Here is a 22,452-nt window from a genome sequence, read left to right as displayed (position 1 = left end):
AGAAACTCTAGCCATCATAATCAATGGTCAAGGCATCTGAGACCTCTAGTTCACCAATGTTTAAAATACCAAGTTGGGGAACTAGCACTCCAGTACTTTTTTCTCTCTACATTGTTATTCATTTTTATAGGGGTTATGGTACAAGGAGGGGGCCAGGTAAGGGGGGGAGGGTAAGAAAGTTAAAATTCCAGAGAGCAAAAAATATTATTACATCCGCTTATACAATTGTACTAAATATGGAAATCATACAAAGAGAAAAAAACAACATAATTTCCCATAGTATTTCTCATTACTAATCTTCCATTTTCTTCAACTTTCTCTTTCTTTTTATCCTTAAGTTTACCAGTTTTATAGTTTTAGTATTATTCTGCCATCTTATACCCATTATTTTTTATTTTATTAGATTTATACCCTGCCCGTTCTAGACCAAAGACGTACTTATTCTAAATTGCTTTATTGCTAAATCATTATAACCATTAATTTGTTTATTTTATCATATATTCTTTCACCACAAAATACCTTCTTAGATTTAACATTTATCTCCACTGCTCTATCTCCATATTCTAAACAATATTTTGTGTCCCTCTTATCATGTTGTCTTTAATTTTCCATCTTATGGACCATGCATCCATTCTCAAGAGCTTCATCCACTCCAGATATTGTCTCACTTGTCTCATCTGCCACAGCATGTGTCCCATCATCTTGATTCTTCTCCCTTCCAAACTTCATAGTAATTTGATGCATTTCCGCTGCTGACATCTCCATAAGGGGAATTAACAAATTGGCATTGTATCTTCACCTTTTTCTTCTATAACCTTCTGGAGTTTAAAAATAAAATTGTCTGTCTCTGTTTGCGGTTTTAAAAGAGTGATTCCCTGTCGTAGTTTCACTTTTTTCTCTATCTGGACTGTGAATTCATTTTCTGTCCCCACATCTTTAATTTGTTCAAATAGCTGATCTAACTCCTACCCTGTTTCCCTGATCTATTTTCATCTAGTACAGTCCATTAAGTATAATGTTCTGAATATTCTTGGGGATATCTTGTTGTCCTATAACTGGAGTTACTATCTGGATTTCTTTCCAGCAGGTAGTGACCACAATGGTCATTCACAATAGTAGCTTGGGGCAAAAGGTTGACAGGAGGAAGGGCTTTTCCCAATACTGTTTCTGGCTGCTTCGGAGATTTAAATCCACCAGTAATTCATGGTTATATTGTCCTACAGGAACAAGTTTTATTGCCGCACGAGAAGCAGAGTTGTTTTTTTCCTCCCCCTTTCTTTCTGTTTCTCTCAGTCAAGCCCCAGATGAAGGGGGGGGGAGTGTTCACAGGTCTGGCCAGATACAGATCTAGTCACTTTCTCTGAAAAATTACACCCAGTCTCTCATTGTTTTAGGTCTTTAGGAGTTCTATATGTAAAACAAGCCACTTACTTCACATTCTAGTCAATATGGTTTTTCAGATTGCGACTTCAAAGAGAGGCCAATCCAGGGATCTCCCGCGTCTCCCCCCTTCTCAGTCAGATTCTGTTGCTTCAGACTTTCACTTCTCCTACCCTGTTTTCTCGGAAATAAGACTTAACCTGAAAATAAGCCCTGGTAGGATTTTTCAGGATGCCAGTAATATAAGCCCTACCCCAAAAATAAGCCCCAGTTAAGTGAAACCCTGCCCTCCACCATTGTCTGCAACCAGTAGATGACATGATAGTATTTGAATAAATGTAGATTGTTGTACATGAAAAAAATAAAACATCCCCTGAAAATAAGCCCTAATGCATTTTTAGAGCAAAAATTAATGTAAGACCCTGTCTTATTATCAGGAAAACACAGTAGTATACGTCCTTTCCCCTCCAAATCTGAGGTTGAAACTGAGTGGTCTCTGTTAGTTTCAGGAGCCTCCTGAAATCCGACCAATCCTGCTGTGACAAAGCCCCGCCTCCTAGTACTTCTTACTATGTTTTCTGTTGTGTGATATATACCTGCTTGCTCAGAGTTGAGAGCCTGATCACAGTGTGCCGCAAAAAGGCCAAGAAATCAGATTGCAAAAATCTGAAAGGAGGCAACAAGGCTTACACCTGAGGCTTCTTCTTCAGAACTACCTTGGAGAAGGAAAGGCCCAGACTATGCAAACAATGACACTGTTCAGCCAGGGGCTTGAACTGCTGTGAGAAACCATCATCTCAGAGGACTCACCTCTCCAGCTGACTCGATAAAAAGTCAACCCACTTGATGTTCTGCCTTTTTTTTAAACTTTGAGTGGGCAGCTGGATTATCTAACACAGAGAGTTTGCCAACAAAACTCACTAATTATCAGCAGCCACTGGGCTACAGAAAATCTGGTTAATGGGAAAGAAGAAGAGTAAAAGGAAAGTAGGTTGCCTTGCATGTCTCACTGCAGATTTCCAGGGAAATTGAGAGAGGAGGGAAAGAAGAGATGGTTGGCAAACTGCCTCACTGACAGGCAAGGAAACTAAACAGGAGATCTTAGAAAATAAAACTGAGCACAGGGAATTGCAATGTAACTTAAAGGCTCCTTCAACTTTAGTTAATTCTGGCACTGCCTGAGTTCCAAAGTGCCATCTCAATTTTGTTTGTACCCTCTAAATATCATGAGATGGATGTGCTCTTCCTGAGAAGCATTTTTAGCCTCTGAGCCTCTTTCTTTGCATTCACTCTTGTACTAGCAGCATTCCCATTAGCTTTTTACAGCCATGCCTTTTGTTTATGTGTTTATTTGATTACAATAAATAAAAGAGCTTTCTGATTGAAGTTGACAGTTTTAGAAAAAAACACTGCACTATGATTGCTCTTTTTGCTACTTCAGCAGTCTCCGACAATACTCCTCTAAATGATTTAAAACTCCAAACTGTAATGTTTTCACTGGCAAAAGGACGTCTATCTTAAATGGTACAGACATCCAATTGCTACCAAAAAAATTTGAAAAATGTAAAACAAATGAAAATATAGTGTAACGTGCAATGAATCCTGTTCAGTACAATAAGTGCGAAACACATTACTTATATCACTGTTCTATAAAATTTCTTTTTCAATTAAAAAAAACTCCTTAAAACAACAAACAATGTGATAAACATGGAAAACAAGATGGGGGGGCAAGCACACACAATACTTCGAATTGTATGTTATCTAATTTGATTACTTTTTTCCCCAGCAAAGAGACTTTGAAAAAGGCACTGTGAACCACCTTTGTTCAACAATAAGCCTATCGGTTTTAAGTTTCTGAAAAAAGATGAAATAAGCCATATACCAAAAAAGCTATGATTAAAGATATTTTATTCCTACTTCAGCATTTACAAGCTTCCTGAAATGCAAGTAACACTGGCGCTTGGCTGCTGACTCAGACTTGCATACACTTGACTGGACTATCCTAACCTTCCAAAAGGCTGGGATGAAATTTTAGCCTTATAGAGTTAGGATCATAGGTACAGTGGTGCATCGCTTAACGAGCGCCCCGTTTAACGATGAATCTGCATACCGATGCGGATTTTGTGATCGCTTTTGTGATCGCATTATGATGCTGACTATGGGGAAAAATCACTTTGCGATTTTTCCCCATAGCCCAATTTCCCCCCAGCTGAGCGGTGGGAGCTTTGAAGCCACGCCGCTCAGCTGGGGGAAGATGCCGGCGGTGGCCTTGGAAGGACCCTTCCGAAGCCATCGCCTGCATTCCCCTTCGGAAGGGGCATTTTCCCCCAGCTCAGCGGGAGCCCCGCCGCTCAGCTGGGGGAAAATGTCAGCGGTGGGCGGCGGCCTCGGAAGGACCCCGAAGCCACCGCCGACATTTGCCTTCCGAGCTCTCAAAGGGCCCCCTCTGATATTGGAGAAAGCCCTTTGAGAGCTCGGAAGGCTCTCAGCGGCGGCGGGGGCAGGGTAGGGGGGTCCCAAAGGCTTCCAGGCCTTTGCTACACACCCTGCAGCCGCCGCCGCTTGAAGCCGCTCCGCACCGCCTACACCAGCCGTTCTCGGACTTCCAGGCGTCCAAGCACGGCTGGGGTTGGCGGTGCGGGGTGGCTGCCGGCGGCGGGGACAGGGTAGGGGTGTCCCAAAGGCTTCCAGGCCTTTGCCTGGAAGCCTTCGGGACACCCCCCCACCCTGCAGCCGCCGCCGCCACTTGAGCCCGCCGCCCAGCTGGGGGGAAAGGCCGGCCGGCCCTTGGGAAGGAGAGTGGAGGAGGTCCCCGCACTCCTTCCCAAGAGCCCGCTGCTCAGCTGGGGGGAAAGGCTGGCCAGTGCTTGGGAAGGAGAGTGGAGGAGGTCCCCGCACTCCTTCCCAAGAGCCCGCCACCCAGCGGATCGGCGGTTCCAAAATGGCCACCCGTTTCGCGCCTCGCTTACCGAGGCGGCGAAAATGGCAGCCCTATGGAGGATCTTCGCTGAATGGTGCGTTTTTGCCTCATAGGAACGAATTAAACAGGGTTTAATTCGTTCCTGTGGGGTTTTTTGTTCCGTTCAGCGATGTTTCCATATAGCGACGTTAATCCTGGAACGGATTAACGTCGCTATGCGGGGCACCACTGTACGAATATTTTAAGTTTCACAGTAAACAATATTCTACCATTGTTCCCGTTTCCTGGACTTGATCTTAGCCAAAAGGCCAAGAATCTACAATATACTGTATTTTTCGCTCCATAAGACGCACCTCCAAATAAGACGCACCTCATTTTTAGGAGAGGAAAACCGGAAAAAAATATTCTGGCAAATTCATAAGGCAGTAGCAATAGATAGATGTTGTCACATCAATTACCTCAAACTTCTTGCAGTGTACAACACAGTGAGAGCTTTTGAACAATTTGTAGTTGGCAAAGTTATTCCAATAGCCACAGACAACAACACTACAATGCTTTATATCAACCACCAAGGAGGAACAAAATCCATGTCTTTCTTGCTACTAACAGTACAGTTTTGGGACTGGTGTATTCTCAAGCATGTCATTTCACAAGTCATACATGTACCAGAAGTGGAGAATCATGAAGCAGACTTCTACAGCAGGATGACACACAATGAGTGGGAATTACAGTACCATCTCAAGTTTTAACACTTATAATGAATTGTTATTGCACTGAAAGAGATGAATAAACAGATTGTTGCTGGGTAGTCAATAAGAGCTATGATGAAGAAATTACCACCAGCACAGGTGTAAGCAAACAGTAAAGCATGCCTCACTTCCACTCCCTCCCTTCCTCCCTTCCTTCCTTACAGCAAGTTTTTTCTCTCTCCATCATTCAGTTCTTTACTTTGCAGCATGCAGCATGTCCACAGAAAGTGTGCTTACTTTTATCAGCTTTTTGCAGCTGATCCTCCTGTTTCCTCCACTCTCTAATCATTTTTTTCAGATGAGGAGGCCCAAAATGTCTGTGCACTGTTCAGTTTCCATACTCCTTAGCATATTTTACTACCTCTAGTTTAAAAGGAATGCTATATGCTAGCCTTTTCTGTTTTGCACTGGTAGAATGAGTTCCCATACTCTGCAAGAAAAATGTGCCCCTTATTCATCACCACATATACTGCTTCCTTTTACAAATATAATCTCAAAGCAGCACAGAATCATAGAATAATGGAGTTGGAAGGGGCCTATAAGGCCATCAATTCCAACCCCTGGTTCAATGCAGGAATCCAAATCAGAGCAGATCTGACAGATGGTTGTCCAATTTTAGAGACTACAATAGGATAAAATACAGTAGTGGGAATCACAATGAAAAGATAAAATCTACCAGCAATATTGTAGAACAACAATGATTAAGAAAAACCAATAAAAACAGGGGGAGCAACACCATGCAGCTTTTGTTAACACAAAAATACTACTAAAATTTCTATTTCCAGTTGTGTGTGTGTACATGTGAAATGCTATTTATGAAATGTTGGGTTCTTAAACCAATTTTCAAGATTTCAAAGCCTTACTTGAACATATTCAGATCTGTGATTTAGATCTGCCCTCTGCAATTCAAATTGCCTTGCTCCATAAAAACTGACTCAGCTAATGTAGCAAGCTAATACACCAAATAAAACCTGTAGCCCTAGTGGTAATATATTAAGGAAAGGAGTGTTAGGTCCCTTTTTGGTTTCCCTTTTGAACTTTATTCTGCATGTGCTCAGTGCCTTTTTAATCATTCTGTGCTTCAGAATGAAATTTGGCTAACAATACACATTAGCCTCCCCCCCCCCCCGGTCCCTTAATGTTTTAAATATCTGCAAAATTACTTCTATTTAGGCCTAATTTATGATGAAGTGATGCAGCTTCCTGCAAAGCTCTGAACTACAGAGAGCTATTCTAGCAGGCTCTCAGTAGTAACTTTATCTTCCACTCACCATTCTCAGGCCTGTTTAAGTTACTGCCAATTTTAGAAGCTTTTGTTTCTGTCCTCTCTCCCTCTCCCTCTCTCTCTCTGCTTCTCAAAATGTCTGGCTAGTTACATGGTCTAACTTCTCTGCAGAAGGTGAAGGGAAAGAGACTCCTCCTTCCTGCTTTGCTTCTCCAATAGAGAAGCCTACTGGGTGATGCAAGCAGGCAGATATGCTAATATCTGTGCAGTGGAGGATTGTGGGAGGAACATCTAGCCCCTGATGGGGGTCCTGTGGGGCACCCCAAAACACTGAGTAGCTCTCCTGGCCTCTTTCAGGACTGGGGCTGTGCAGCACTGTTCTGATCAGGAGGTGCAGCCAGCGGTCACCATGCCTTTGGGGGATAGTGCACACAAAGGGCCAGGAGGCTTAGGGGCCATTCAAACTCAGACGTGGCAGGGGAGATACCATTGTTGTAAAAGTGGTTTTCCCAGGGTAAGGCTCATCTATTGCACTTTGGATGAGCTGACCCCTGTGATTTCCCCAAATGTGGGAAAATCAACTGCCTAAGTGGGAGATTGTGTTTGTGGTTTCCCTTGGTCTTTCTAGAACCACTCTTTGGTCCTTTGCTATTTTCACTGCTTGCTGCCATAGGCCTGTTTGCCTTGCTGGTTTTCCAGGTGGGCTGCAGGAGGCAGATCCTAGAAAGCTAGCAGTGCAGAATGGTGAGGTCCAAACAGAAAGCAGTCTCTGCTGCCAGTTCAGAGGCCTCCCAGCATGGCACTGGGAGGCTTTTGGGTGGTGGTGGCTGAACCCTGGGTTACTGCATTCACTCCATAAGACGCATGTACTTTCCCTCCCACCTTTTTGGAGAAAAAGTGTGTCTTATGGAGTGCAAAATACAGTACCTACATATAATATGAGGGATATATAATGCAGAACTCACACTTACTCTAGCTAACTTCCAATATGACTTCCATTGTTTGAGATTATAATTTAATAAAAAAGGAAATATTTCAAGGAGCATATTACAAAAACTGATGATACAGGCATATTTTAAACATATGTGACTAACACTTTAGTATCAAGCCCATTTGTTGTTATAAGCTTTAAAGGCATAAGCAGCATGAGTAAAGCTGCTGCAAGGTCATGTTTATATCCTTTCTAGGTTACCGCCTTTGTCTTTGTTTAGAAAATCCTTCCCTTTTCATACATCCATGTACCATTTAAATCCTTAACTTTATTTAAAATAGTAACAGATTTCCTAATATTGCTTTAAAAAAACCCACACACAATGATTTTTTAAGGGAAAGGGAAAGAAATGAGATTATCCACTCTCTATCACAATCATGATAAACATTTAAAAAACCACATACACATTTTGGAAGCACAGTAAATATAATCATATCACAAAGAAGGCCTAAGTACTGCAATGCTAACTCACTCCGGCTGTTTGAAGTTTCTAGTTCACGGGCTACAGGATGCTTAGTACTGATCTCTCTGTGCTCTGAGCCTTCTTTTTAACACTTCTTTTATTAAGAAAAGCACCAGCCACTAATTAAGCTTCAGATACTTTAATGAATGTCATGGTAGAAGAGCTAATTTGGTAACTTATAGCTCTTAGTGTTCATTCTATAATACATTTACAGTGGTGCCTCTCTTAACGACATTAATTCATTCCAGCGAAATTGCTGTAGAGCAAAAAACGTCGTAAAGCGAAATAAAAAAGCCCATTGAAACACATTGAAAACTGTTCAATGTGTTCCAATGGGCTGAAAAACTCACCGTCCAGCGAAGATCCTCCATGGGGTGGCCATTTCCGCTGCCTGTAGAGCAAGGAATCCGTCCAAAAACACAGCGGGGAGCCATTTTGAGCACCCGGTGGCCATTATGAAAACCCGACGATCAGCTGTTTTGATCGTTGTAATGCGAAGAATTGGTTCCTGAAGCAGGGAACCGATCTTCGCAAAGCGAAAAAACTCCATTTAAAACATTGTTTTGCGATCGCAAAAACATTGTCGTGAAGCAGATTCATTGTTATACGGGGTAATCGTTAAGCGGGGCACGACTGTACAGGCATGCAGAACACCATACAGCTTCTGTGCTGAAAAAGCTAGCCAGTGAAGGTACCTAATTTCCTCTAAATCTGGCAAAACATTTTGAGTGACCAAAGCTTGGAAGAGTAATTTTTGTCTACAGCTCCCAGTACCCACCAGCAATACAGCCAGTGCTCATACTGGCAGGGAACACTGGGAATTGTAGTTCAAAAATTTCCCAAGCTCTGTGAGTGACATTATAAATTATAACTGGGCATAACTTCAAGATGTCTACTTACTCCAGTCTGCTTAGAAATGAAGTTTGCATTGTGCTTCACAGAAAAGATATATCATTTTCATATCCTATGGTAAGATGGATCAAAAAGGAATTTAGCTTGCTCTACATGAGAAAAGGCTGCAGAGATTAGTTCACTTTAAAAATATTTTCTGAAGTTCAAAATTCTGATTATGTGCTAAGGCAGCCTTCACCTGCAAGGTATCCTCTGGAAGCACTGACATCCAACACCCAGCATACAGATGATAGGAGCTGCAGTTTAATATTTCTATAGGGCATCTACTTGAGGAAAGCTGTACTAGCACCAGGTCACAAGAAAAGTGTTCTTCAACCCTAGAAGAAGTTGCTCTGTGTTCTGAACAAACTCATCCAAATTTGCTTTTACAAGCAGCTAATTATCAAGCTGAGAGGGACATGGTGGTGCTGCAGGTTAAACCGCAGAAGCCTGTTTGCTGCAAGGTCAGAAGACCAGCAGTTGTAAGGTCGAATCCACATGACGGAGTGAGTGCTCATCACTTGTCCCAGCTCCTGCCAACCTAGCAGTTCGAAAGCATGTAAAAATGCAAGTAGATAAATAGGTACCATCTTGGTGAGAAGGTAACAGCGTTCCGTGTCTAGTTGCGCTGGCCACGCGACCACGGAAACTGCCTTCGGACAAAGGCTGGCTCTATGGCTTGGAAATGGGGATGAGCACCGCGCCCTAGAGTCGGACACGACTGGACTAAATGTCAAGGGGAATCTTTACCTAATTATCAAGCTAACCATCTTCTATTTAATGAGTGGCACAGCTAGCATGATTGATACCCTCAGACATATTGTACTGTACTTACTTTCAAACTTACCATGGTTTCTTGAGCAGGAAAGGGAAGAATGTGTAACTGAAAGACTGTGTTATTATTTCTTCCATATCTGTACTTTCCGTCTTTGTCAAGAAATATATATGCAAATTGTTCCTCAAGCCATTTTGTTTGGATAATGCTAAATCAAACTGTCTGTATGAAATAAGCAGTCTACCCTAAGAGATTACGATCCAGCTATTATTCTGTACAAATAAACTGTTCTTGTTCTGAACACCTATACCAAATGAACTCTCTATATTTCGAAAAGGGTAAATACTTAGCACAATAAAAATATTATTTCACGTATCCCGTGCCTTACTCAAAGCAGAAAGAAAAATTTTGGCTTTCACTCTATAATCATTTATTTTGAAGTAAGGCCCATTGAACTGAATGGGACATACTTCTGAGCAAACACATTTAGGGCTATATCGTTTCAGTCAATGGATGGGTCCCAGTGTTGGCCTTCTTCAAACTAAGGAGCTCTCTCCAGTGGCATAAATATAAAATTAAGCAAGCCAGAAGCCAGTGGAGCAGTGTTTGCATATCTCTCTTCCTCCACATTCATCAGTGCCAGCTCACACACTCTTGTGGATGGTCTCCTACCTCTCTAGAACAGACTCGGGCGGGACTGGAACTTTGCATCAAAGGCCTACGTGTTTATTAACCCTCTTATGAACTGGCTCTGAGTAAGAACTGTCAGAGTGTAAAGTGTGATTACTACTTGAATACTATGAGATGTATATACAAGTGGTAACAAAACAAGGTATGCTTTCTTTGGGAACAGACATCAGACCTATGCTGCTTCTCACAGATGACCTAGACCAGGAAACCAGTCCAAGCAAGAACAGTCAACTCTCAGTAGCTGGAGCTCAGTTCTCAATAGATGCAGAACATAAAGAAGCAGTAACACATGAAGATAACATAAAATCTGACACAAAGAATTGATCAATATCTGCAGGGTTGGATTCAGAGAAGTAGCATGAACAGAAGAAGACCTACTTGTTCCCTTCTGCATACTGCATTCCCTAAGGATCTACTTGAAAAGTAATCACATCTTGCAGAATGGCTCGGGATGGGACAACAGTAGAAGGCAGAAGAAGAAAAGAGTATGGAAATCAGAGCAGCGGAGGTCTTTGATGCAGCAGTTTTAGGTTTATTCTCCCAGAAGCCCCAGCCAGCATGGTAAATGATTTTCTATCTTAGGCATTTTCTATCTTCAAATGTCAAATGATTTTGAGCATTAAATTCTTTTTGAGGATTTGGGGCCATTTAATAATCAATTGTTAGCTAACCTCTAGCCTCATTAAGCAGGCCAGTTTCATACCAACTTGACTCAGCAATGTACAGTACATTGCGCATAAATCAAGCATAGCAAGAAATAGCCTACAGAACAAACTATAAGTACTGTACTGAATTTCCTTTTTGCTACAGAGAATATCCACTTACTAGAAGACGTACTACTCATACAATCCAAAAACAATCACTGACATTATCTGACATATTTAGTTCAACAGCAGTTCATGTCAGAGAAACCTAGCATCTATATGAAATCAAAATGTACAGTGGGGTCTTGACTTGAGAACTTAATCCGTATTGGAAGGCGGTTCTCAAGTCAAAAAGTTCTCAGATCAAATCTGCATTTCCCATAGGAATGCACTGAAAACCATCTGCTCTTTTCCGTCCATAGAAACTAATGGGAAGCTGCTATTCTGCCTTCGACCACTAGAGGGGGATATTTTGGTTCTTTTTTTCTTAGGTCAAGAAAGGTTCAGGGAAGGCAGGGAAAAGACAGTCCAGGCAGTACAGTACCAGGCAGTCTGAAGACTGTCTCCCAATCCACTCTCTAAACACTGGGAGGAGTGAGGAAGCAGACAGGCACCCTTTTCACTGGCCAACAGTTAACTGAAAGTTCAAATTTTGCACTTTCCCTGCCTCCCACGTGTTTTTTTTTCAGTTCTTAACTCAAATCTAAGTATGTAAGTCAAGTCAATATTTTCCTATGAGAGTGGTTCTTAAGTCAAAATGTTAACTCAAGCCGTTCTTAAGTCAAGACCCCACTGTAGCTGATATTCATCAGACACTTGCTGTAGAGTCTAGAATTATTTATGACATATCTACCCTGTTTCACCCAAAATAAGACCTAACCTGAAAATAAGCCCTAGTAGAATTTTTCAGGATACTCATAATATAAGCCCTACCCCAAAAATAAGCCCCAGTTAAGTGAAATCCTGCCTTCCGCCACTGCGCAGCTATCAGAAGAAGATGACACGACTGTATTTGAATAAACGTAGATTGTTATACATGAAAAAAAAACATACCCTAAAAGTAAGCCCTAATGCATTTTTTGGAACAAAAATTAATATAAGACCCTGTCTTATTTTCAGGGAAACAGGGTAAGAATATGCTTAAGAGGAAGATTATGTCCAAAGTCTGCTCCCAAAGAAAGCATACCTAAGAGAAGCAAATGAAGGGAGAGAAACAGGTAAAATAAATGTAGGTAAATTGGACAAATGGTCCAATGAGAATCTTTTTCCTTTCAATGGTTTTTCTAACGTACAGAAAATTCTGAGCAGAGTGCTTCTCACGTAGGCCACATTCACACAAAACAATAAATCAAGGAACCACTGTAACTCCGGCTTATCAGTTACAAACTGTGTGGTTACTTCTGCTTGTAGAGTGAGTAGTTAAATAATACACAAGGAGAATCTTCTTGATTCCTATTATTCATCCCTTTACACCCTGTGTTCCTTGTGAAGCAATATATCTATGGCAAAAATAAAAGTCCCAGATAATGAAAATAAATTGGCTGTGACTGTATGATATAGTAAGCCTGTGTCATACTACCCAATTGCTCAAAGATACATGCCTTCAAGGCATCCTAAGGAGTGAGGCCAAATTGCAGTCTGGGTTTCAGTGTCTTGGAACTATCAGAAAGACAGACAGAAAGGCATACTCTCTCTTATTGTTATTAAGGAGAAAAATTAAAGATTTACCCCTTGATGTATAGCTTTGGCACATTCCTCCGCCAGCTTCCCAAACACAAAAATATTGATGGTATGTGCTTCGGAAGATGAGTTTTCTGATCCTGGAAAGATATACATGAACAGTGCTATTCTGATATTTATCTGAATTCAACAAAGAAAAGTCATGCCCCAGTGGTTTTAGGTGGCAAAACCGGGAATATTAACAGATTTGGAACGTCAGGGATATTCGAACAGTTCCCCAAAAATGTGTATAAAATTCACTTTTATCACAGAAAATAAGGAAGGTGATTCACAATTCTTTATACAGTAAGTGGCCCATAGGAATAAGCAAAGAATAAGCTGACATCCTGCCAGGATACATACATCAGAGCTAGGAAACATGTGGTCCTCCAAATTTAGGGCCTCAGATGTTCTTGAATTACAATTCCCAGCCAACACAACCAATGGCCAGGGTTTCTATGAGCTGTAGGTCTGAGAACATCTGGGCTCCCTTCAGAAATCACTGTTCCTGATGTTGTTAAACTGTCATGACCATTGGCTATATGGGTAGAAGTGATGGGAGTTGTAGTTCAATAACAGCTAGAGGAAAAAGATTATGGCACCTTAAAAAAGGTTACCTACCTGTAACCATAGTGCTTCGAGTGGTCCTCTGTAAATTCAAACATATGGGTCTTGTCTGCACCTGTGCTGCTGATCTCAGAAGATTCTAAAGCTAAAAGTAACAATTTTATGGTGTGATCTCCCATGAGGCACATGCTCCTCTGACCTACCGTTCCCCTCAGTTCCTAAAATAAGTCTGCCGGGCAAAGGTATAGAATTATTAAGGCCTCATGAGAGATAGAGGGAAGGGATGGGTGGGTAGTGTGAATTCACAGAGGACCACTCAAAGAACTATGGTTATAGGTAAGTAACCTTGTGTTTTTCATCGTGCCCTCTGTGAATGCACACATATGGGTGACTAGCAAGCTTCACTTACCGGCAGATGGGACGTCACGGTAGAAAGGAAGCTAAGACAGCTCTGCCAAAACCAGCATTAGTGCACACTCTGACATCTAGGCGGTAGTGCTTGACAAAGGTTGACGGAGTGGACCAGGTTTCAGCACGGCAGGTATCTGGAATGTCTGTGCCACACTGGAAGCCAATTGAAGTAGAAAGTGCTCTAGTTGAATGAGCCTTGAGCTGGTCAGGTGGTGGTTTTCCTGACAGTTGGTAAGCAAGGGATATGGTCTGCACTGTCCATCTGGAGATAGACTGTGAAGATGCTGGGCTTCCCTTGTTAGGACCATGGAAACAGATAAATAGCCTGTTGGTGGTCCGGACGTCCTTCGTTCTGTTCAAATAGAATGCTAAGGAACGTCGAACATCAGTCTTATGGAGCATGTGCTCTAGTGGAGATAAAGGAGATTTGAAGAAGGAGGGTAGAATTATTGGTTGGTTTGTATGGAAATCAGTTACAATCTTTGGGAGGAAAGAGACATCAAAGTACAGAGTCACCTTGTCGGGATGAAACTGGGTGAAAGGAGGGTCCAACCTGAGAGCAGCAAGCTCACTGGCTCTCTTAGCCAAAGTGACAACTACCAAAAATGCCGTTTTGAAGGTAAACAGTTTGAGGTCTGAAGTGGCCATGGGTTCGAATGGAGGGCGCATAAGCGCATTAAGAATGATTTGCAGTTACCATTGAGGGGTAATACGTTGAGGTGGGGGCGGCTGTTGTTAGGTCCCTTTTTACAGTTGATTGAGAGAAAAGTCTTGCAGAAGAGGAGTCATCAGGTTGGTGTGCGATAATCGCTGCAATATAAACTCTGAGAGTTGGGAGAAATAAGCCCAAATTAAAGAGATGAAGAAGGTAAGTGAGTAAGTTTTTGATGGAGACAGGTATGGCAGGTAAGTTGTTGTCTGTCGTGTATTTAAGGAAGGATTTCCACTTGTTTTCATGCAGGAGTCTGGTGGACGGCTTTCGAGCTGGATCTATGACTGATTGAAGGTCAGGAGTATCCTCCAAGCTGTCAAGTGAAGAGACGATAGGTCTGGGTGGCAGACCATCCCGCCGTCCAACGTCAGAAGATCGGAGAGCAGAGGGAGTTGAAGTATGTCCATCGAGATCGATCGCAGGTAAGGGAACCATGGTTATCTCAGCCACCAGGGGGCTATCAAGATTGCATCAGAATGGAAGTCGATGTAAGGGTAGATGTGGATACCCTGGAGGCGGAGGAAAGCCACAATCGGTGCCATGTACTTTGTAAAAGTTCTTGGGGCCATTGAGAGTCCAAATGGGAGGGAGCAGAATTGGTAAGCCCAGTTGTTGAAGTGGAAACGGAGGTACCTGTGGTGGGCTGGCTGGCTGGATATGTGAAAATCGGCGTCCTTGAGGTCGATCAGGATGAACCAATCCCCCTGTGAAAGAAGGGGAATAATGGTGTCAAGTGTGAGCGTTCGAAACTTTCGAGGTCGTATATAGGTATTAAGATCCCTTAGATCGAGGATTGGACGGAGGCCTCTGTCTTTTTTCGGTACCATGAAATATCTGGAGTAGAAACCATAAGGGGAGTCATTAATTGGAACCGAAATAATGACTTGCTTGTTAAGTAGAGTGGAAATTTCTTCTTGAAGGGCATTGGAGTATGGAATAAATTTACAATTGCCCAAAGGAGGAACAGATTCAAACTCAATACGATAACCTGATGAAATAATATTAAGAACCCTCTTGTCGTTTGTGATATGTTTTCAGAATGGGAGAAAAGGTTGCAATTTTGCAATCGGAGAGGGTGGATGTTCTCTGGGTGGATCCAGACGAACAGGTTTAACTTTTTTAGACTTTTTGGTAACAGGTTTTTCTTTCTTTTTCTTAGATTATTCGTGCTCCTTCGTGGCTTTAGATTTGGAAGCCCTAGATGTATCGGAGCCTTCCTTGGAGCGGGGCGAAGGGGTTGAATGCCCCGGGGTGGCAGATGAAGCTTGCTGCGGTGGAGCTGCTTCGGAATGCGGAGCCTCGCTGGGAGCAAAGGCAGCAGGGTTCATGGCTCTTTTCCCAAAGGTGAGATCATAATCTTTGTAGCCTGTGTTTTAGCGCGGGTTTGTTAAAAACCTTTCAAGCCACGCAGGACTGGGTTTGATGTTCCTCACCCAAACAGAATAAACACTTATCATGGCCGTCGTTGGATGGAATTTTACTATTGCAGCCGACGCAGTGCTTGAAAAGAGCTGAAGAGGCCATAAAGGGCAGGAAGGGAGGAAAGGACAGCTGAAAGTCCCAGGGAAGAGAAGGGGAAAAATCTGGAGAACTGTAGGGGCAATCGAAGAGGCAATAACTCACGGGAGATCAGAATAGGAAAAGATCATTGAGTAGATAATTGAAAGAGGTACAGTGGTGCCTCACATTACGACGTTAATTCGTTCCAGCGAAATCGCTGTAGAACGAAAAAGTCGTAATGCAATTTTAAAAAGCTCACAGAAACACATTAAAACCAGATTAATGTGTTTCTAGGGGCTTCAAATTCACCATCCAGAGAAGATCCTCCACAGTGTGGCCATTTTCGCTGCCTGTACAGCGAGGAATCCGTGCAAAAACACAGTGGGTGGCCATTTTGTTTACCCGGTGGCCATTTTGAAACCGCCAATCAGCTGTTAAAAATCATCACTTTGCAATGATCAGTTCCCGAAGCAGGGAACCGATCATCGCAAAGCGAAATTCCCCCATAGGGAACATTGTTTTGCGATCGCAAAAAGATCATCGTGATGCGATTTCATCGTCAAACGCCCGTCTTGTGGGGCACCACTGTAATTGCTTATTAGCAGCAGAAAAAAGGCCAAAATATCGCACTCTCTCTTCCATAGAACCTTTCAGCATGGCAGAAAAAAGGAACTGAGGGGAAAGGTAGGTGGGAGGAGCATGTGTCTCATGGGAGATCACACCATAAAATTGTTACTTTTAGCTCTAGAATCTTCCGAGATCGTCAGCACAGGCGCAGACAAGACCCATATGTGTGCATTCACAGAGCCCAAGATGAAGAAGTGAAAGTTTTATTTAGCATACATTTTAATGAACTTTCATTCACTTCATCAGATGAAGTGAGCTATAGTCCATGAAAGCTTGTGTTGAACAAAATTTGTTTGTCTTTAATATGCCATGGGGCTCTTTATTGTTGTTTATTTCTGCAAAAGACTAACAAAGCCATCCATCTGGAAACATCTAGAGAGCCACTTGTTGTCTACTCGTGCTATAACCAAAACTTCCAACACCACAAATCATTCTGGCGAGCCAGATCAATAAGGAAAGCACCAAGAGACAAGATAAATAATTAGTCAGTGGCATCATACATTTTAATAAGGGTAATTTTTTGCGAAAGACAACAGCCCACCTTTTCAGCATTCAGCTCACACATACTCTCTTCTCTAACAAATCCTCCCATGATTACAACTGCTTTTTAAACTTGCAGATTCTCCTTTCCCTCTTAGTCCTCTGCTAGGATCACTCTGTCTTTTAACCTACACTTTTGACCTTCTGTGCGCGCACACTATGGTGAATACAACTGCACACATTATGCTTAAATACCTTGAAGTACGATTTTGAAGAAAGGTGTCCCATTTCCAAGTTTAGTTAATCGGTATGAAAAGACGACAGTTCCCTAAAATTGAGGAGAGGGGGAGGAAGAGAAAATCAAATTAATGAACTATAAACTTTTACATTAGAAATTGTCAATAACATACTGTGTTGTATACCAAATTTTTATGGAGCAATGTCTGGGTTGCCTGCAGTCTTCTGCAATGCCATCATAGGGTTTACAGAAGTAGAATTCTGAAAGCAATTCTGTACGTATATGTAACTACCATGTTTCCCCAAAAATAAGACCTAACCTGAAAATACAGTGGGGTCTTGACTTGAGAACTTAATCCGTATTGGAAGGCGGTTCTCAAGTCAAAAAGTCTGTAAGTCAAGTCTCCATTGACCTACAGTGCATTGAAAACCGATTAATCCCGTAACAGGCCGTTTTTGTTCCATTTTGTTTTTTTTTTCTGGTCTGTAAGTCAAATCTCAGTCTGCAAGTCAAACCTAAATTTTGCGGCCAGAGAAGTCTGTAACTCAAAAAGTCTGTAAGTCAAGACGTCTGTAAGTCAAGGGTCCACTGTAAGCCCTAGTATGGTTTTTCAGGATGCTCGTAATATAAGCCCTAACCCCAAATAAGCCCCAGTTAAATGAAACCCCAGCCTCCACCACTGTGCAGTACAGTGGTGCCTCGCTTAACGAGCGCACCGCATAACGACAAAATCGCATAGCGATCCATTTTTTCGGATCGCTAATGCGATCGCTCAACGTTTTTCTAATAGGGCTAAATTCGCTTTGCGAAGACCGGTAAGCGTTTCACTTACCGATCTTCGCAAAACGAAGCCCGACGATCAGCTGTTCGGCGGCCAAAATGGCTGCCGGAAGCCCGGAAATGGCCCAAAATGGCTGCGCACAGCGTTTTCGTGCCCTCGTTAAGCGAGGCGAGGGGTGCGAAAATGGCTGCCGGCCATTAAGAAGCTTCGCTGAACGGTGAGTATTTGGCCCATTTGGAACGCATTAAACCATGTTTAATGCATTCCAATGGAAATCCCTGCCCCGTTCAACGATGCTTCAGCATAGCGAAGGTTAATCCGGAACGGATTAACCTCGCTATGCGAGGCACCACTGTATTGTGCAGCAACCAGAAGATGACATGACTATATTTGAATAAATGCAGATTGTTGTACATGAAAAAATAAATAAAACATCCCCTGAAAATAAGCCCTATTGTGTTTTTTGGGAGCAAAAAACTAATATAAGACCCTGTCTTAGTTTCGGGGAAACGTAGTAGAATCTAACTGTTGTTTTGTTTATCCTTGCCTAACCAACCACATACAGTACCTGCAACGATGATGTGTACCCAGTCAGTACAGTATACTGATTTCAGAATTGAGGAAAAGGAGGATTTTGCTGCAAGACTATACTCATTTCCAATACTATTACATGATACCTAGTGTGCTGTAGTGGGAAGAGTGACAGACCAGGACTCAGGAGGCCTGGGTATGAATCGTCACTTAGATATGGAAACTCACTGCATGATTAAAACTGATAAAACCACTCCTTGAATATTCCATTTACCCTGAAAGCCCTATTAGGGTTTATATAAGTCATTTCTGACTTGACTGCACATAACAGCAACAACATGTGAGGCAGCAACAAATTCTAGAAAATGTTGGCCTGTTACAGCACCCCTAACATGTCAAGAGCTACAGCATTAACTGAATATTCACTGACCATCAGAATATTGGTGACTTCCACCTATCAATCTGCCCTACTCCAATTATTGTATATGATCTGCATGTAACATCAACGGCTTCCTCATTTGAACAATGCATACATTTTTTTTCATTCTAATATATACCGGAGTGACTATTTATTTCTTAATAAATTCACATATATCACAAATTCACATATCACTATCAACAAAAGTGGTTAAGAGGTCTCCAATAAACCACAATAAATAATTTCAAATGCCTGCTTAAAGAGAATACGGTAGTTTCCCCTGCTAAGGGCAGGATCTTCTGAAGCATGTGTTGCACTTTTCTGTTGTTAATTGTCTTTATTTTTAACTCAGATGTTAAAATAGTTTTAGTGGTATTGTTTTAATACGATTAATACTTAATATTTCTTTTTTTAATTATACCATGTCATCCTGGGTCTCAGTTTTAGAGATAAAGGTGAAATAAAAATCCAACTAAAAATCTAAAATGTTAACAGCGAGTGAACTAATACAGCATTAACATCACACATCCTTCTACTGCAAAGGGTGAGTAACTTCAGAGAGTCTGGGTGACATTTTTGCCTTCCTACAGACCTTAGCAGGCCACAACTGCTGATTTTTCAGCAGTTGATATGATAGTAACTTCCAATGACAAGTGACCATTGTGATGAGATGGGTTTTTAAGTTAAAATCTTTTAAAGGCATATGGGTTTGGTAATTATGAAGTGAGCCAGAGAGGTTCCATTTTGTTTCTTTGTATATAATATCTGTGCTATGCTGACAAGTTGTTTTCTAGGCGAGCAGAGAGCATGTTATTCTGAAGGCCTGAGAAGGACTCTGTGTGATTAGATAATTGGAAATTGTTGTGACTCTTTGAGACACCACCGTAACCCAAATAACATCTGGTGTGTATGAGAAAGAATTCATGTGATGTAACAGGACTGTTTGCCTAGTAACGAACTCTGATTGGATGACATCGTGGGAAGGTGCATTAGGCCCTTGCCAGTTACTCTTGAAAAAGGAACTTTTTACCTATGGACTTTGTCTTTCCAAGACCGACCTTTCAGTGTTTCGTGACCTGTACTTCAGCCATATGGGACTTACCCTGATGTCTAGAGAGAGAGTTTGGTGGCCTACCTACATGGACTGGTTTCTATGCTTTGCTGGATTACTTTTGGACTTATGGGATTTTACTTAAGGACTATGCATGGACTATTTTCTATGGACTGTTCTATGGAATATTCTTTATGGACTTCTTTTCTTGGAATACTCCATATGGACTATGCTCTTGTAATTTTGTAAGGACTATGGTATATTTACTGGATTTTTCTTTTCTAAGGACTATGGGACATATAATGGATTTTTACTTTTGTTTAGGGGTTTTTATTCTATAGGATCACTGAGGACTATATCCTTTTCATAACCTACTTGGATTATCTTGTTTACTAATGATTTCCTGGACTGGAATTGTTTTTATTCATCTTAATGGCTTTTTGGGTTTTTGAATACTTTTCTATTTTTCATGTTTTCTTTGCCTCACTACATCTGTGTAACTAAACAGCACAATGCTAGATTATTTGTTTTGGTTTAATTTGGCTTAGTAACATGCTTTTTCTTTAATAAAATAAAGATTATAAAACTCATTTGGTTTCCTGAACAGTACACTTGTCATAGGGTCATCTGAGAGTGCTGCCTCGGCCTAGCTTACTTAGAGTCCTGTCAGTGGTGCAAGTTAAGTCTAAGGACTACAAAGCCCACTTGACCTTTTCACAATAATATCTGAGAGTACCAGGGTGTTCTTATGTGGGCAGACTTGTGAGAAGGAGTGTTGTAGCATGGCTGGCTGAATTGGACTCTTTCAGCTCATTTTAGCATGTGCAAACTCCTGATTGCTCTCTGTCCAAGCGTACACGTGTGTTTTCGAACCCGTGTTCGTCACATGGTGGCAGCTGCGCGATGGACCACGTGCTGGGTTTTGTAGTACCTCAGGATGACCAATTTTTGTTCTATCTAACAGCTTGAGTGACTCTGATCCACAAGCTAAGTTTTGATTGCAGTGGGACACTGAGGCTTCAAGGAGCTAGGTGCTTCCCTGGGTGTAAACAGTAATTTCCTAGGAAACACTGTTTGCCAGCAGTTAGATCTAAAGGCTGTGGTGAGAGGTGTTAAATCTTCAGGCTGTGGTAATGTGTGTTAGAATCTGGGGTGCTCTTTTAAGAAAGAGATTCCCAGTGGGACAAGCAAACTGTTAGGAAACAATTGGATTTAATCAGTAGGCATGTGCAGGTTGTTACAACGTTGTAGTGAAGAAATTCCAAGATGCATGTCCTTTATTTTTGGAGTGCTTGCACCCAAGTTGAGCAGGTCATTTCACAATCTTAGGATTGCATAAATGACTCTGACTGCCTTGTTCTGGAACTTGCATCCAGGTTTTTTCTTTTTTGTTTTGGCCTAAGCGTACTCCTATAATCTTAGGATTTGCCGGAGCACCTGGCCGTGTTCCAGACTAGCTCTGGGTCTCCCCACTACGATCTTAGGATCTGGCAGGAGTACCTAGTTGCATCTGGCTTGGCCTAGAGTCATGCCCTATGATCTTGGAGGTATCTATCTGCACCCAGTTCAGTCAAGGATCATCTCTGTAACTCTAGGGTTCACAGAGTGATCACAGTTTTTCTTTTCTCTTCCTTTTGGATTTTTCAGTATTTTGGTTTGGTAGCTGTCTGTCTTCTCACAGACCTTAGGGTCACAGGGACAGCAGTTGGTCAGAAGTGCAGAGGAGATTTTTAAATTTTCCTTTCTATTATTAGAGTTTTGTTTGGCTTTATCGCTGACCTAGCCTAGGCTAGAGTGCCAGCAGGAATGGAGGAGCAAAATCAGTCTAAAACCGTGGATTTACTCTTAGAAATGGCTTCAGGATTTTTCGAGGAAGCCAAGCAGAAAATTAGGGAAAGAGATTTCCTGATACGTGAGCTTTATCAGGAAAACATCCTTTTAAAACGTTTTCTTAGCACAGAACCTGGCTTGATGCAAAGGTTTTTCCAAGTTCAACAGGGTTCCTGTGTGGAAAGAGTTAACGAGGCCCAGTGGAATGCTAAGGAGCATTCCAGAGAAGACAGCGATTCATCGTCCGTCCAAACAGAGGATTTACAGGCCCTGGAGCCGCGCGCAGAGAGAGGAATGCAGGAGAAAGTTTGCCGGGGAATAACATCGGCCGACCCAAGGGAAAACTGCAGTGCTCCAGAGAATGGCAGTGCATTGGAATTCAGCTCAGAACCATCTTCAGCTCCTTTTCAGAGCACAGGACAGGTGAGAAGTTCTGAAATAATTCGGGAGGAGACTATGAGTTTGCTAGAAGAAGGAGAGCAAGGGATTTTCCAAAGTAATAAAGCAATTGCTGGGACTGAGAGCTTAGAAGCAACAGGACTTGTGTCAGCAGATCTTGATGCATGTCAGATCTCAAACAACCCCCCTTCTCTTAGCCCAGAGGGAACAGCGAAAGCAGACCCTGTTAGGTTGGCAGAGACCCCATGTAATTCATGGCAGTTCGGAAGTAAAGAAAAATACCAAGGGGGTGGCCTACTCAAGGTACCGGAAAAGTCAGCTGAGGAAGCTGGAGGGGTGAAGGTCTTCTCAGAGTCTTTGCCCAGTGCCATAGAAGGTGATGGTGGAGCAGTTTTGCAGCATGGTCTTTCACATTGTGAGACTGTTTATAACACAACCAATGATGGGGGAAGCGCTAACT

The 22,452-nt window shown here is 42.1% G+C and overlaps 1 protein-coding gene and 1 pseudogene across 3 annotated transcripts in view; one reads left to right on the top strand and one right to left on the bottom strand.

Annotated features, from left to right (window-relative positions):
* The window catches only part of POT1 (protection of telomeres 1), a 119,233-nt gene that overhangs the window by 82,209 nt on the left and 14,572 nt on the right, over positions 1 to 22,452 (bottom strand). For 2 of the 3 annotated variants that reach the window (XM_020797242.3, XM_078376743.1), the window contains exons 2-3: positions 17,000 to 17,072; positions 12,457 to 12,548 (exon numbers count right to left, since the gene is read on the bottom strand). The exons of the other annotated variant lie outside the window; for it this stretch is intronic. In XM_020797242.3, the coding sequence (XP_020652901.3) occupies positions 12,457 to 12,548; positions 17,000 to 17,072 (165 nt within the window). The remainder of the gene's footprint in view (positions 1 to 12,456; positions 12,549 to 16,999; positions 17,073 to 22,452) is intronic. 3 annotated transcript variants of the gene reach the window in all.
* On the top strand, positions 6,738 to 6,890 carry LOC140707876 (U1 spliceosomal RNA; annotated as a pseudogene).

Source organism: Pogona vitticeps, chromosome 5, assembly GCF_051106095.1.
Source record: "Pogona vitticeps strain Pit_001003342236 chromosome 5, PviZW2.1, whole genome shotgun sequence".
NCBI lineage: Eukaryota > Metazoa > Chordata > Lepidosauria > Squamata > Agamidae > Pogona > Pogona vitticeps.
The sequence above is the reverse complement of the archived record's forward strand: the minus strand, read 5'-3'. Positions and strand labels throughout refer to the sequence as shown.